The 14,732-nt window shown below is 38.0% G+C and overlaps 1 protein-coding gene across 15 annotated transcripts in view; it reads left to right on the forward strand.

Annotated features, from left to right (window-relative positions):
- Positions 1–14,732, forward strand: part of VTI1A (vesicle transport through interaction with t-SNAREs 1A) — a 382,104-nt gene that overhangs the window by 210,735 nt on the left and 156,637 nt on the right. For 8 of the 15 annotated variants that reach the window (XR_011564379.1, XR_011564380.1, XM_070781288.1 and 5 more), the window contains 2 exons: positions 12,066–12,136; positions 13,212–13,273. Coding sequence is in view for 13 of the 15 variants with exons in the window: in XM_070781288.1 (XP_070637389.1) it covers positions 12,066–12,136; positions 13,212–13,273 (133 nt within the window). In the remaining 2 variants the exon portion in view is untranslated. Of the gene's footprint in view, positions 1–12,065; positions 12,137–13,211; positions 13,285–14,732 lie in introns of all 15 variants that reach the window. The other 7 variants (XM_070781289.1, XM_070781284.1, XM_070781286.1 and 4 more) reach the window with 1 other exon arrangement.

Raw genomic sequence — 14,732 nt, forward strand, 5'->3', positions numbered from 1 at the left:
TGTTTTTAAAGGTTATGTTCCATTTATAATTATTATAAAATATTCACTATATTCCCTGTGTTGTACAGTATATCCTTGTAACTTATCTATTTTGTACCTCTTAATCCCCCATTCTGTCTTGTCCCTCGCCCTTCCCTCTCCCCACTGGTAATCACTAGTTTATATCTGTGAGTCTGTCTTTTCTGTTATATTCACTAGCTTGTTTTTATCATGTCTTTAATATCTACCTTTAAGATAGATCTTAAAGCCACCTTTAAGGATCCTCTTTTCACTTTCTCAATCTTCCCCTCTAAATTTTCAACATGGTTTGCTGCCTGATATTTCTTGAATGATGATCATCCTTTAAGTCAAAGTTTTGTGTTTCTTAATGCTCGAATGCAGCAGCATTAATATTCAGTGTTCCCTGCTCATACTCATTGTCCTGTGTTTCTTCAGACTCAGTGACTCAGTAACTTTCTGTTTTGCGTGTATTCAGTATATCCATGCTTCCTTCTCCTACTTAAACCTACATGTCTGCTTTCAGTGTGCTCAGAAGGGTCAAGATATGAAAAAATACTGCATAAAACATAAAATTTTAATTTATAAATCAGTGAAAACATTGGTCAAGCTCTTGAGTAAGAGGATAAATTAGATTGTTGTTGTTAACAGGTATAAGCTGTATAAGAAGATAACCTCTTCCATAGGAATTCTAAATGTTTTCTGTGAGTCAAAAATATTCCTTCCTTACACCATAAAGAAAAATTAAATCAAAATGGGCCAAAGGCCTATATATGAAATTCCCTGGTGGTCCAATGGTTAGAAGTCCACACTTCCCCCACAGCAACCACAGATTCCATCCCTAGTTAGGAAACTAAGATCCTGCAAGCTGTGGGGTACAGCCAAAAAAAAAGACCTATGTGTAAGAACTAAAACTATAAAACTCTTAGAAGAAAGCATAAGGATAAATCTTCATGGTCTGGATTTGGCGATGGAATTTTAAATGTGACACTTAAAAACACAACAAAAGAAAAAATAGATATATTGGACTTATTAACATTAAAAAACTTTTGTACGTCAAAATACACTATCAAGAGACTGAGAAGACAACCCACAAAATGAAAGAACATATTTATACAGTACATACCTGATAAGGGTGTAGCATCCAGAATATATAAAGAACTCTCACAACTCAACAACAAAAAGACAAACCAATTTTAAAAAGGATAAGAAACTTAAATAGACATTTCTCTGAAGAAGACATACAGATGACCAACAGACACATGAAAGGTGCTCAGCGTCATTAGATGCCGCCGCCGCTGCTAAGTCGCTCCAGTCATGTCCGACTCTGTGCGACCCTGTAGACGGCAGCCCACCAGGCTCCCCCGTCCCTGGGATTCTCCAGGCAAGAAAACTGGAGTGGGTTGCCATTTCCTTCTCCAATACATGAAAGTGAAAAGTGAAAGTGAAGTCGCTCAGTCGTGTCCGACTCCTAGCGACCCCATGGACTGCAGCCTACCAGGCTCCTCCATCCATGGGATTTTCCAGGCAGGAGTACTGGAGTGGGGTGCCATTGCCTTCTCACACCTACTAGGATGGCTATAAATTTTTTTAATGGAAAATAACAAGGTGGCCAAGGAGAAATAAGAACCTTCCCGCATCGCTGGTGGGAGTGTAAAATGGATAACCACTGTGAAAAATGAGTTTTGCAGTTCCTCAAAAGGTTAAACACAGAATTACCATATGATCCAGTAATTCCACTCGTAGGCACATACCCAAAAGAACTGATATTTAAACAGATATTTAAATAAGTGTTTGTACATGGTTGTTCATAGAAGCACTAATCACGATAGCCAAGGGGCAGAAACCAAAATATCCATCAGTGCCTGAACGGATAAGCAAAATGTAGTGTATACATATAATGGAACATTAAATTTAAAAAACATTTTTAATACTCGATGAAGGAACTCTACTCCATAAATCTCCAGTACTTTGACACCTGATGTGAAGAGCCGACTCATTGGAAAAGACTCTGATGCTGGGAAAGATCAAGGGCAGGAGGAGAAGGGGATGACAGAGGATGAGATGCTTGAATGGCATCATTGACTCAGTGGACATGAGTTTGAGCAAACTCCGGGAGATAGTGAAGGACAGGGAAGCCTGGCGTGCTGCAGTCCGTGGGGTCGCAGAGAGTTGGACACAACTGAGCTACTGAACAACCACAACAAAGGAACTAACCCTGCCACAACATGAATGAACTCTGAAAACATGAAGCTGAGTGAAAGAAGCCAGGGCATATTTTCAACTTGGTGTGGTTTCAGTAATTTTTAGTACTTAAACCTGAAGATTACAAGCCATGCGAGTCTCACTACTCATGTGTTTAGATCTAGACATGCACCATTGCCACATGCCCGCACCAGAAGGAGAGAAGTGATTCTGTCCTTCAGGACTTCTTTCCTTTCCAGCTTCAGTTCACACCAAGAAGAGAGTTAAGACTAAGAAAAAAGACAATATCAAGAAAAGGGATGTCAAGGAAAATAATCCTACTATTCTAGTATTATTTGTATTTATGACAGTTGCATTTTTATGATTTTATCTGTCCCTATTTCCACTCCAAAACACTTCAGTAAAGTGTTAACCTATTAATCTCTGTGCATGGGTCTCAAGCCAGGAAAATAGGTTTTACCACATACATGCATTTGTGTGCATGTGAGAGAGACAGAGAGAGTGGGGGTAGGATGGAATGTCAGCTCCTCATCACTTGCTTTTCACAGCATTAACGATCAATTCAAATATATTAAATTTCCCACCTCACCTGATTCATTTGTTAAGCATAACAACTTTCCTTGCCATTGTGGCAAGTGGGGAAAGGGGCCAGTAAGATGGGCATTTTACCATTCTACAAGAGAATTGGCCTCTTGTTTTTTGAGAACAAAAATAGACTGAAGTCAAAGGTTTGACAAAAAGAACACTTCTAGGATGTTTTTTACTCTGCATAATTTGTGAACAACAGAAAGCCATTCCAGTAAAGACCATGAGACCACAGCATATTCCTCTGTAACAGCTGGGATTGCTATATGGGAACAGTGTCCAGGAAATGTGGAGACTGTCTCTTTTCCCACTCTTGCCCAAATAATTACAAAGGCCTTTCTCGGGCACTGACATTTTAAATGTATATTAAAGTATTAAAGTGCTTTATCACCCACATTGTAATGCATTTGGAAGACACTTTCATTTAATTAAAATTTTTTGACTGCAAAGATCACTGACATAAGAGTTCGGAAACTTGGTTCATGGTTGCAGCCCTGTCAGTCATTAGCAGTGGGACCTGGATGATCACTCTCGAACTCCTCACCCTTGTTTGCTCATCTGTGCAATTAATTACTCTCAAGGCTCAATTTCTTCTAAAACTCTGGACTCCTGTTATGATAAATTTATAGAAGACAACTGTGTTTTCAAGCTCAGTGGCTCCTATGGACACAAATTTCCTGAGCACCTGCATACGTAATCCATTGCCTCTTAAAATGCTGCGTACACTGGGAGGTATAAGAAATGACCTCCACTTGAAAGAAATTTGGGCTTCGTGGTGGTTTAGACAGTAAAGAATCCACCTTCAATGTGGGAGACCCAGGTTCGATACCTGAGTTGGGAAGATAGCCTGGAGAAGGGCATGGCAACCAACTCCAGTCTTGCCTGGAGAATTCCATGGATAGAGGAGCCTGGTAGGCCACAGTCCATGGGATCACAAAGAGCCGGACACAACTGAGCAACTAACGCTAAAAGAAGTTTACAGTCTCACAGGGAAGGAAGAACATACAAATAAGGAATCACCGGCAGATCCTATAGCAGCAAAGCAGGAACATAAATGAGGGGAAAGGGTCAGGAAGGTAGGTGGCAGCCTCCATATGACCTGGTTCTTACGATGAACCTGTGCTTATCATGTGGAAATGGGGACTCAGTATTGCTCTATATTCCAAATTTCAAAAGAAGCTCGAGGTCCAATTTTTTATATGAAATACACTTGTTTAAAAAAATTGTGTTGTTGTTTTTGTTGCAGACCAGTTCAGAAATGCTTAAAATAGTGTTTCACAAAAGCAAAACATGTTTGCCAGCCACATAGATCCCGCGGTTCTCCCAATAGTGACTTCTGAATAAGCAGATAATTATCAATAGAATGTTATACATTCAGTGATAGAAATGTGTATAGCTCACAGAAGAATACAGAGAGTGATTAACTCTACCCATAATGATTTCAGAAAGGCTTTCTAATTACTTTCTAGTCACTTGTCAATAGTTTACAGCCCTTTTTGTTTTTTTTAAGAATGATCCATTCATTCACCCCAGAGATCTGGACGCTGCTGACCCTGGCTCCCTTGTCTGTTAAGTAAATACATGTTTGGTAAATTCCCCAAGTGAGCCTTTGGAATGTGTTTTGACAGTTTTGCCCATTCAGATTTTCTGCTGCTTCATCTCCTGGCTTTAACATTCTTTATTGAATTGTGAAAATGGGATGTCCTTCCTGCTGCTCTGGTCTTATTTCATAGAATAGAACAGATTCATTCTCATTTCTGAATGGAGCTGTAATTAACATGGTTCCTTTTGTTTAACAACCTCAATTTACATAGTACCTGCTCATTCCAGAGCATCATTATTGGAGGCACAGCTTCATTGACTGATGTCTGAGGGCTCTGGGAATAGCATTTGCTAATTATCTGCAGCAAACCAGGTAACTAAGGGGAGGTTCTGCTATGACTTTGATGAAAGTAGTGCTGATGTTTTTTTTAAATTGCTTAATGATAGATTTGATCATCCTAAAACAAAATAGAATACATACTTATCTGCCAAGTAGGTAATGTTAAGTCATCATTGCTGAAAGAAAGAAGGAAAGAAAAGAATGAAAGAAACCTGGGGCCCTGTACATTCTTTTGCTATGTTCGCTACTAAGAATGCATAAGTTTACTTTTAGGTTATATAAATATTTAAGTATTTCTGTAGTAATATCATCATCAAAGTGCTTGTAAATATTTTATAGTACAGTAAATGCAGGTGTCCTCAGAGGCCAAGTAGGCTACTGCATGAACCAGTGCTGTGGTAGACTTGGGCATTCTGAATATATGATAACGACTTAAAATCAGTTCAATTTGAATTATTTGTTATTTTTTCAACATTGTCTTGGGGGGAGGGGGGAGGAGGGTAGAATACTTTTGTGGGTCTGAGTTGTCCCTTGCTCTCTAGTTTACTAAAATGCTCCACAGAGAAAAAGAGGCATTAAGATTTTTTAGTCATTGAGTCCTAATTTTTTTTTTTTTTCAGTTCATTAATTTTTTTTTTTTTTAATTTTATTTTATTTTTAAACTTTACATAATTGTATTAGTTTTGACAAATATCAAAATGAATCCACCACAGGTATACATGTATTCCCCATCCTGAACCCTCCTCCCTCCTCCCTCCCCATACCATCCCTCTGGGTCGTCCCAGTGCACTAGCCCCAAGCATCCAGTATCGTGGATCGAACCTGGACTGGCAACTCGTTTCTTACATGATATTTTACATGTTACAATGTCATTCTCCCAAATCTTCCCACCCTCTCCCTCTCCCACAGAGTCCATAAGACTGTTCTATACATCAGTGTCTCTTTTGCTGTCTCGTACACAGGGTTATTGTTACCATCTTTCTAAATTCCATATATATGCATTAGTATACTGTATTTATGTTTTTCCTTCTGGCTTACTTCACTCTGTATAATAGGCTCCAGTTTCATCCACCTCATTAGAACTGATTCAAATGTATTCTTTTTAATGGCTGAGTAATACTCCATTGTGTATATGTACCACAGCTTTCTTATCCATTCATCTGCTGATGGACATCTAGGTTGCTTCCATGTCTTGGCTATTATAAACAGTGCTGCGATGAACATTGGGGTACACGTGTCTCTTTCCCTTCTGGTTTCCTCAGTGTGTATGCCCAGCAGTGGGATTGCTGGATCATAAGGCAGTTCTATTTCCAGTTTTTTAAGGAATCTCCACACTGTTCTCCATAGTGGCTGTACTAGTTTGCATTCCCACCAACAGTGTAAGAGGGTTCCCTTTTCTCCACACCCTCTCCAGCATTTATTATTTGTAGACTTTTGGATCGCAGCCATTCTGACTGGTGTGAAATGGTACCTCATAGTGGTTTTGATTTGCATTTCTCTGATAATGAGTGATGTTGAGCATCTTTTCATGTGTTTGTTAGCCATCTGTATGTCTTTTTTGGAGAAATGTCTATTTAGTCCTAATATTTTAAAGCTAGAAGGGGCACTAAAGATTATCTATTCCAAGACTGTCATTTGACATTTAAGGAAACTGAGGCCTAGAGAAGGGAAGTGTTTTACCTAAATCAAACTACAGATAAGTATGTCTGTATTTCTTTTGAGTGGATCGTAAAGACAGGGGAATTTGGAGATCCTTCCAAGATGTTATTTCTGTATTCTGTAAAACAGTGACATTAGCCACTTGTGGTTAGTGAGCCTTTGAAATGTGACTGGTTCTACCAACAAACTGAATTTTAAATTTTATATAAGTTTAATTAATTTAAAAAGCCCTATGTGGCCCTCAAGTACCATATTGGACAGAGAAGCTCTAGAATTACAATTTTCATCCCTGACTTATCACAGTCTACCTTGAATAAATATTCTACTACTTCTCATAAAATTTAAAAGACTGTCAACCATATACTTCTATTTACTTCCTCTCCATCTTTTGTGCTATGGTTTTCTTATATTTTACTTCTGTATATGTTGTTATTATTTTGCTTTACATGTGTCTAAATTTTGTGGACGCAAATTTCCATCTAATATCATCTCCCTTCAGCCTGAAGAATTCCTTTACATTTCTTGTAACTAAATTTTGCTCGATAATACTCTCATTTTTCAATGTGTAAAACTATCATTATTTTACTTTTATGTTTCAGATACTTTTCACTAGATACGGAGTGCCAGGATGACTTTGTATCCCCCTAGCTCTTGGGGATATTGTTCCACTGTCCTCTTGTTTGTTTCTGATGAAAACTCAGTCCTCCTTCTTCTTAATGCTTTCCAGCAGGTTTGGACTTGACTCTCAGAGGGCAAGCACTGCAAGAATATGTGGGAATAAGAGGTTTCACTTTGCTAACCAGCCCCTTCTCCACTGCCTCTTTCATGGCAAGATTTGGAGATTGGGTGAGAATTATCAAACCAAGCAATTTGCTTTTGTGTTTAGAACTCTTCCAGATCCCATTTTGTTCTGCAAGCCTACATTTTTCACAGGACGTTTGACTGATTTCCCTTTATTCCTGAAAAGCCTCCCAGAGGGAGGCCTGAACTCAGACCAGGTACTCACAGTAGGTGTGAACGTTGCCACAACCCTTTGCTCACAAATGAGATGCTTCTTTCTCTCTAGAATTCATCACAACTTCCTCATATATACCAGGTATCTCCCAGAAAGAACGATAATTATTTTGTCTGGATTTTTCTTATTTCTCTGAGAATGAATATTTGTTATCTTTCTACTTCTGAATTGGAAGCAGTTCTTTATATGCCTTGAATTGTGAAATAATGAAAGATGGTAAAAGACGTGCCTTTTCCACATCCCCACCTATCCAGGGATCAAGAATTCAAGAAACTCTTCATGTCTGAGTAACATCGATACTGAGGATAACCCATTCAGGGCATGATGCCAGAGTCAGTGTCCAGGCAGATATGCTAAATGCCAAAGGATGGTTCATCCAGTCACTCTGTGAGCAGCTCCCTCCTGAGAAAGCTGTATGTCGGCTACTTTGCTCTCCCAAAGCAATACGTTTTTGCTTTTATTAAACTCAGTAGCTAGAATTTATTGAGCCATGTCCAAAATTCAGTACTCCAAATTGTTAGGAAAATATTACTTTGTGTTTTGCATCTGTCAGGTTGGCATTCTGCAATATACATAAGAAAGCACATGCTTCAGAAATAGCTCTTTTAGGGCCTTCTTTGGTTCCAGTGCAGAGGGTGCCGGTTCGACCCCTGGTCACAGAGCTAATATCCCACATGCCTCATGGCCAAAAAACCAAACATAAACAGAAGCAATGTTGTAACAAACTCAATAAAGACTTTTAAATGGTCCACATTAAAAAAAAATTTTTTTTTAATATATAGCTCTTTTAAGTCTTTCTATTCACTCCACACTCCACAGAAGTCCCCATATACAAAGAGCAGCTGGATAGTTGTGAATGCCTTTTACCTGTTACTAAAATTACTAATGAAGTTTCTGAGTGCCAGAAAATCATTTTATCTTCTGATGTCCAGTTAAGTCCAAGAAGACTTAACTGGCTGTCTTCAAATTTTAAGTACTTTTTTGGAAAGTAAAAGTGAAAGTGAAAGTCACTCAGTCATGTCCGACTCTTTGCGACCCCATGGACTATACGGTCCATGGAATTTTCCAGGTCAGATTACTGGAGTGGGCAGCCTTTCCCTTCTCCAGGGGATCTTCCCAACCCAGGGCTCAAACCCAAGTCTCCTGTGTTGCAGGCTGATTCTTTACCAGCCGAGCCACAGGGAAAGCCCAAGAATACTGAAGTGGGTAGCCCATCCCTTCTCCAGGGGATCTTCCCGACCCAGGGGTCGAACTGGGGTCTCCTGCATTGCAGGCGAATTCTTTACCAACTGAGCTATGAGGGAAGCTTTGTTGGAAACCATATCCTTAATAAAGTTTGTAAAAAGAAAGTTATATATAAGTATAGAAAGGAATGATTATTTTATGCTTTATATACTTTATAGCATAATGGCTAACATCTTTTTTTAATATTTTGTGTTTATCAAATAGAACATTTTTGGTGAATTATATTGAATACTGTAATTATATATATTCCATGTTCATATTATAACGTGATGTGAACTTCCGTCAGTCCTGCCTTCTGAAAATATTTCATCTCCAAAATACAAATTCAATACATTTTAAAAATTAAGTTCACTCACATGTCATGATTGTTCAGGTGACATTATTATTTTATGAATGAAGGGAAGTGATTCAGTGGTACAAGCTCCTCAGAATAAGTCTTGCCTTTTGTGATGCCAGTCCAGTCCTTCAGGAAATATTTGGCCAGATTTATAGTTCTCTGGTTCTTCTCCATTCCTTTGTGGGGCAACAGAGTGTTGAATAACTATTATATTATCCCCCATCCCCTGTAAAATATATTGAAACAGAGAGGAAATGTTAGCCAAAACCTGTTTTGTAGTTTGTGACCCAGTAAAAAAGGCCATAGATCAAGGATATGATGATTCATTCTGGGTAATTTTGAAAACAAAAGCTCACTTTATAAGTTTGAATGCTATCCTCCCACAGTGATTTCCAACCCCCTTGTGAAAAGGACAGAAGAAGTTCAGGAAGAAACTTTTCTCTCCAGGAATTCATTCATCATGTTCATACTGACATGCAGAGTTCCAGCATGTATTGATAGCATCAGTTTTTATTTTCTTTTATGCTTCCCATTGTTTCTTAATCTCCAGAACATCCTCACAGTCAATAAGTACAGTACTCATAAAATTTATGATTTCTGAAATTATTTCAATAATGGCAGTATGGCAGTTCCCATTCTAAAGGTACTGTACTGCAAAAGTTTAAAGATCTGAAAGCTCTAGACTCAGTATGTCACATCTGCATTGATTTATAGTCTTTCTTGTATTTCTTATTGATATTTTATGTGAGTGCTTTTTTTTTAAGTTATTCAAGAAAAGTAAATCTAACAATGTTATTTTTTTTAGTGAAGTAATCCCTCAATGTCTATTTTTTGCAAGCAGAGTCTATTTTTAAAATAATTCCCTCTTAATTTGTTGTTTTATTTTGATTGAGGTAGCAGAACAGATAAGTATGCATAACTTACTTTGCTTGAACTTTTTTTTTCATTGTACAAGTGTCAGCATTTCTAATATATTTGGCCTAGAATTTTCTTTAGTGGATCATTCAAATGGAAGGTTGTTGCTGTTCAGACACCAAGTCGTGTCTGACTCTTTGCCACCCCATGAACTGCAGCACACCAGACTCCCCTGTCCTTCACTATCTCCTGGAGTTTGCTCAGATTCATGTCCACTGAGTCAGTGATACCATCTAACCATCTTATTCTCTGCCACCTCCTTCTCCTTTTGCCTTCAATCTTTCCCAACATCAGGGCCTTTTCCATTGTATTGCCAGAGTACTGGAGATTCAGCTTCAGCATCAGTCCTTCCAATGAATATTCATGGTTGATTTCCTTTAGGATTGACTGGTTTAGAAGAAAGTAAAGAATTCTGTTTCTAACAAATGCATAGTATTTGCCTGTTAAGACCAGAACATATGCACTTTTGCCAATATCTCATCTTTTGTCAGATGGGGTTAGTACTTTGGATAGTGACATATTTCCCAGGAAGCAAAGAGATTGAGGGAATGACTTGAACATCTCAAGAGACTGGAGTTCTTCACCTCTTGTTCCATTGATTCCTTCAGTAGCAGACTGTAGATCCATTCAGAAGAGTTTTTCCTGCAGTGAACCTGATAGAAACATGGATCTGTCACCTGCATTCCAGTGCTGCCTTCTCCAGTGCCACACAGGATATGCTTTGAGAGCAGGAATAAACCCCAAAACCTTTCATGTATTCCATTTTTCATTTTATCCTCACATTGCTTTATTCCTTCCCGTGAATTTTTGCTGGAAACATTATCCTAATGATGAGACACACAAGTAATAAATTATTTCATATTTGTTTGAGATTATATACCATAAATCCCCCCCTCCGTTTGTTTTTGGCCACACCACACAGAATGCAGGATCTTGGTTCCCCCACCAGGGACCAAACAATGGCAGTGCAGATTCTTTACCACTGGATTGCCAGGGAAGTCCTAATACCATCCTCTTGAACGAGAGAATATTATATAAATAGTATTTTGCTGAACTAATTATAGTATTGATGGTGTTCATAGATACTAGAGATTTTTAAGTTAAAAGTATATTAAAATTGTTATATTATGTTGATTAAAGAAATTCAATGTAATAATAATACAAAATAGTATGACAAAATTGAATATTATAGTCATTTTGCAAAAAAGAAAAATGCAACTCATAGTTGTTTCCTACTTCTCCATTTTTGGTGTCATCTTCCGCTTTTATGATGTCTCCACTGGGACCATATATCCAATTTTACCTTAAGGATACATTGTGTGGCATCAGTAATAAAAAGCTATTATCAATCTGAGAGGAGATATACTAGAAATTTAGTAACCTGTGAAGAATTTTCAGTTTTGTATAGGTGTCAAAAATATAATTGAGGTTATTGTATTTAAGCAGTTCTTATTATTTGAGCTTTCTATCATGAAAGGAATATGCAGTCCTTTTTTTGATGTGCCGTGAAATATGAACTCTAATGTGACATTTGTCCTTTAACTGCTAAACCATCACTATTAGCACAGGAATTCATGAGTTGAAGGGCTTGATCTTGGTTACTGGTCACATCCCAGCGTCTATACCCAGCACGGAGTGTATTGAGTGCATTGATTTTCATGTACTATACAATTACATACATTTGTGTGGTACACTATAAATTTCAAAAGATTTTTGATTATCTCATTTGACTCTTAACAACAATTTTCTGAAAAAAAAAAGGAGAGATTTTTTTTTTCCCGATGAATAAAATTGCAGTTCAAGTGGATTATGGAAGACCTAGTTTTTAGGAGGATGTCGGAGTCATAATAGTTCATTGTTTTTTGTTTGTTTTTACAGAAACCGCTCACTGAGCTTTATTTTGTGTGTGTGTTTAATTTTTATTGGAGTTGCTTAACAATGTTATGTTAGTTTCTACTGTACAGCAAAGTGAATCAGATATATATATATATATATATATATATATATACCCGCTCTCTTTTTTGGATTTCCTTCCCATTTGGGTCACCACAGAGCACTGAGTAGGGTTCCCTGAGCTGTACAGTAGGGTTTTGTCATTGGTTTTTTATATAACTAATCCTGAGCATTCAATAAATTCTTCACCTGTTATCCTTTTGGTACTTCAGAAGGTTTTTTTCATTTATAGCCAAAGTCATCTTTCCTAACTCAGATTTTCTTGTCCATAGAACAAATTGGCCAGGAGATGTTGGAAAACCTCAGTCACGACAGAGAAAAGATACAGAGAGCACGTGAAAGGGTAAGTAGAAATGGGATAATCTTTTCACACATTCAGTAAAAGAAAAAAACATAAGCCAAAAAAATATGTAAAAGGTCTTGGGCAGATGCATAGACTATAGCAATTACATTGATGAAAGATCCCCAGGAGAAGGGACTGGCAGCCCACTCCAGTATTCTTGCCTGGAGAATTCCATGGACAGAGGAGCCTAGCAGGCTTTGGTCCATGGAGTTGCAAAGAGTCAGATACCACTGAGCCACTTTCACTTTCAAGCGCGTGTAGAAAATGGCGACGGTGAAGGAGGGTGTAGAGCCTGGGGTAGGGGGTGGGGAAGTGTGTGATGCAGAAAGATTAAGCTGACTGTATGCCTCCATAGCAGAATTCCCCCAGGTAGATATTTTATTTAGTGCTGTAGCTAAGAAGAGGCTTCCCTGATGGCTCAGCTAGTAAAGAATCCTCCTGCAATGCAGAAGACACAGGAGACTCCGGTTTAATTCCTAGGTGGGTAAGATCCCCTAGAGGGAGAAAATGGCAACTCATTCCAGTATTCTTGCCTGAAAAATTCCATGGGCAGAGGAGCCTGACTAGGGCTACAGTCCAAAGAGTCACAAAGAGTTGGACACGACTGAGCGTCTAAGCACACATGCACATAGCTAAGAAGATCATCGATGGAGATTTTGGAGTATGTCAGCAGGTCTTTCAGAGTGAAAGTAAACATATGAATCTCATCTTCCCTCAGCTCGTTTTGTTTCAGTTTTTATTCCCTAGGACTGTGTGCATTCTTAAGGTAGAGGTATTGATTTATGACCAGATATCTATTAAACTTTGTCAGCCTGTGAGACATTTGCTTTTATATCCAGTTCAAGTATCCAGTTTAAATCTCCTGGGATTATCTATTACATGTAATTTTCTAAATCCAAGAATTTTTTGAGATTGTGTAGGCATCAAAAATGTATTTTACAGTATGTAACCTTTTTTTAATGAATTGGATTTTCCATCATGAAAGAAAACCATTGCCTGCTAGTGCACTTTAAAAATAATCTAATTGCCTTAAGTTTCATTTTATTCTGTGTTAATGCTGCTTGTCTCCTCCTAGCTTCGGGAAACAGATGCTAACTTGGGGAAGAGCTCCAGGGTTCTCACAGGGATGTTGCGAAGGTAAGAGTCAGGTAGGGTCTTCCTTTCTCTCTCTTCCTTTTTTTACAGTGTATTTTTCATCTCGTTGCAACCAGGCATTTTCCAGACATGCAAGCTTCTGCTCTTAGTACCTGTGTCAAGACCCTTTTGAAATGACAGAGCACTGGTATTAACTCTTGTTTGGACAGGGACACACACTCTGAGTAACTGGGATTAGAAGATTTGAGCTCGGGGGATTACCTCAAGCTATGGAAAAAATTAGGGTTGGACATGAAGTATTTTCTCATAGCCTGAGGAAGACGCCATGGCAGCAACAGACTGATTTTATTTTCTATTTTGATAGCCTTCTTGCTGTTAATGGAATGATAGCCTTTGGTTTCAGGAGCATACTTAGTATTAGCTTTGCCCTCTGTTGCCTTATTTAGATTTCTTTTTAAAGCAACCCTGTTTGGGGAAACATTGCTATTTTATGTATACTTGAAAATGATTTTTGAAACCTGAAGAATATCAGAATAATCTGAATTTACTCATGTGCAAGCAAACAAATGTTTATGTTTTATATGTGTAACGAGCCCTTGACTGATAGAAGATACTTGGGAGAATATGTGAAAATGAATGAATGAATGTGGGTAACAATCTAGATTCTATATTTCTGGAAGGGAGTGAGAAATGTTTTCATTGTTCTGAAAATTGGAGTCACTTTTGATTTAGGTGTATTCAGCATGAAATTATTACATTCAAAATCTACCAAATAAGAGTATCTTCTAGCATAATCTTCAGTTTGGAACTGTGGATAAAAATGTAAATGCGGAATGTTGAGAATCACCTTGGAATAGCTGACTTGGAATTTTAAAGAAGAGAATCTTGTTTATCACTGATGCTTTAGTGGCAGCTATTTGAATTTAAGTAAGGTTTTCTCTAATCGCATGTCCATAGATTATATGTTGTGTCCAAGCATACTGCTAAAAGTATGTTTGCTGAGTGTGAGATTAATTGCATAAGAATCAACCAAAGATATGTCCGCTTAGTCTTCTATTGGCCAGTGTGGTCAATGTAATTTCTCTGTCAGGCTGATCAGGAGCAAGGTAAGTTCCTGGAGCACTTCTAACCCACATTAACACAACTCCACACACCCGTCCTTTTCCTCCACCCACAGTCTCAATTCACCATAAACCACCAAATTCTCTGATTGAAGGTGATACGTAAACGACCTAGAAAAATGCAAAATCCACAGAGAAGTGGTGATTGAAAGGAATGCTTCAATGCCTATAAACAATAAAAAAGGGAAAAATTCTCTATTGCTTCCCTGGGAGGGCCCCTGCGATGTGAGCTGTAATGAATATTCTGCATATGTCTCCATTTTGTCAAATCTCATTAAAGAGTCCTCCCGCTTTATGTCAATTGAGCTGTCCAGAAATCATTCATCATTTTTATTGTAAAAAAAAAATCATGTGGTTATTTCAATAATATCATATTAATG

The sequence above is a fragment of the Bos indicus genome, chromosome 26 (genome assembly GCF_029378745.1).
Source record: "Bos indicus isolate NIAB-ARS_2022 breed Sahiwal x Tharparkar chromosome 26, NIAB-ARS_B.indTharparkar_mat_pri_1.0, whole genome shotgun sequence".
Lineage (NCBI taxonomy): Eukaryota > Metazoa > Chordata > Mammalia > Artiodactyla > Bovidae > Bos > Bos indicus.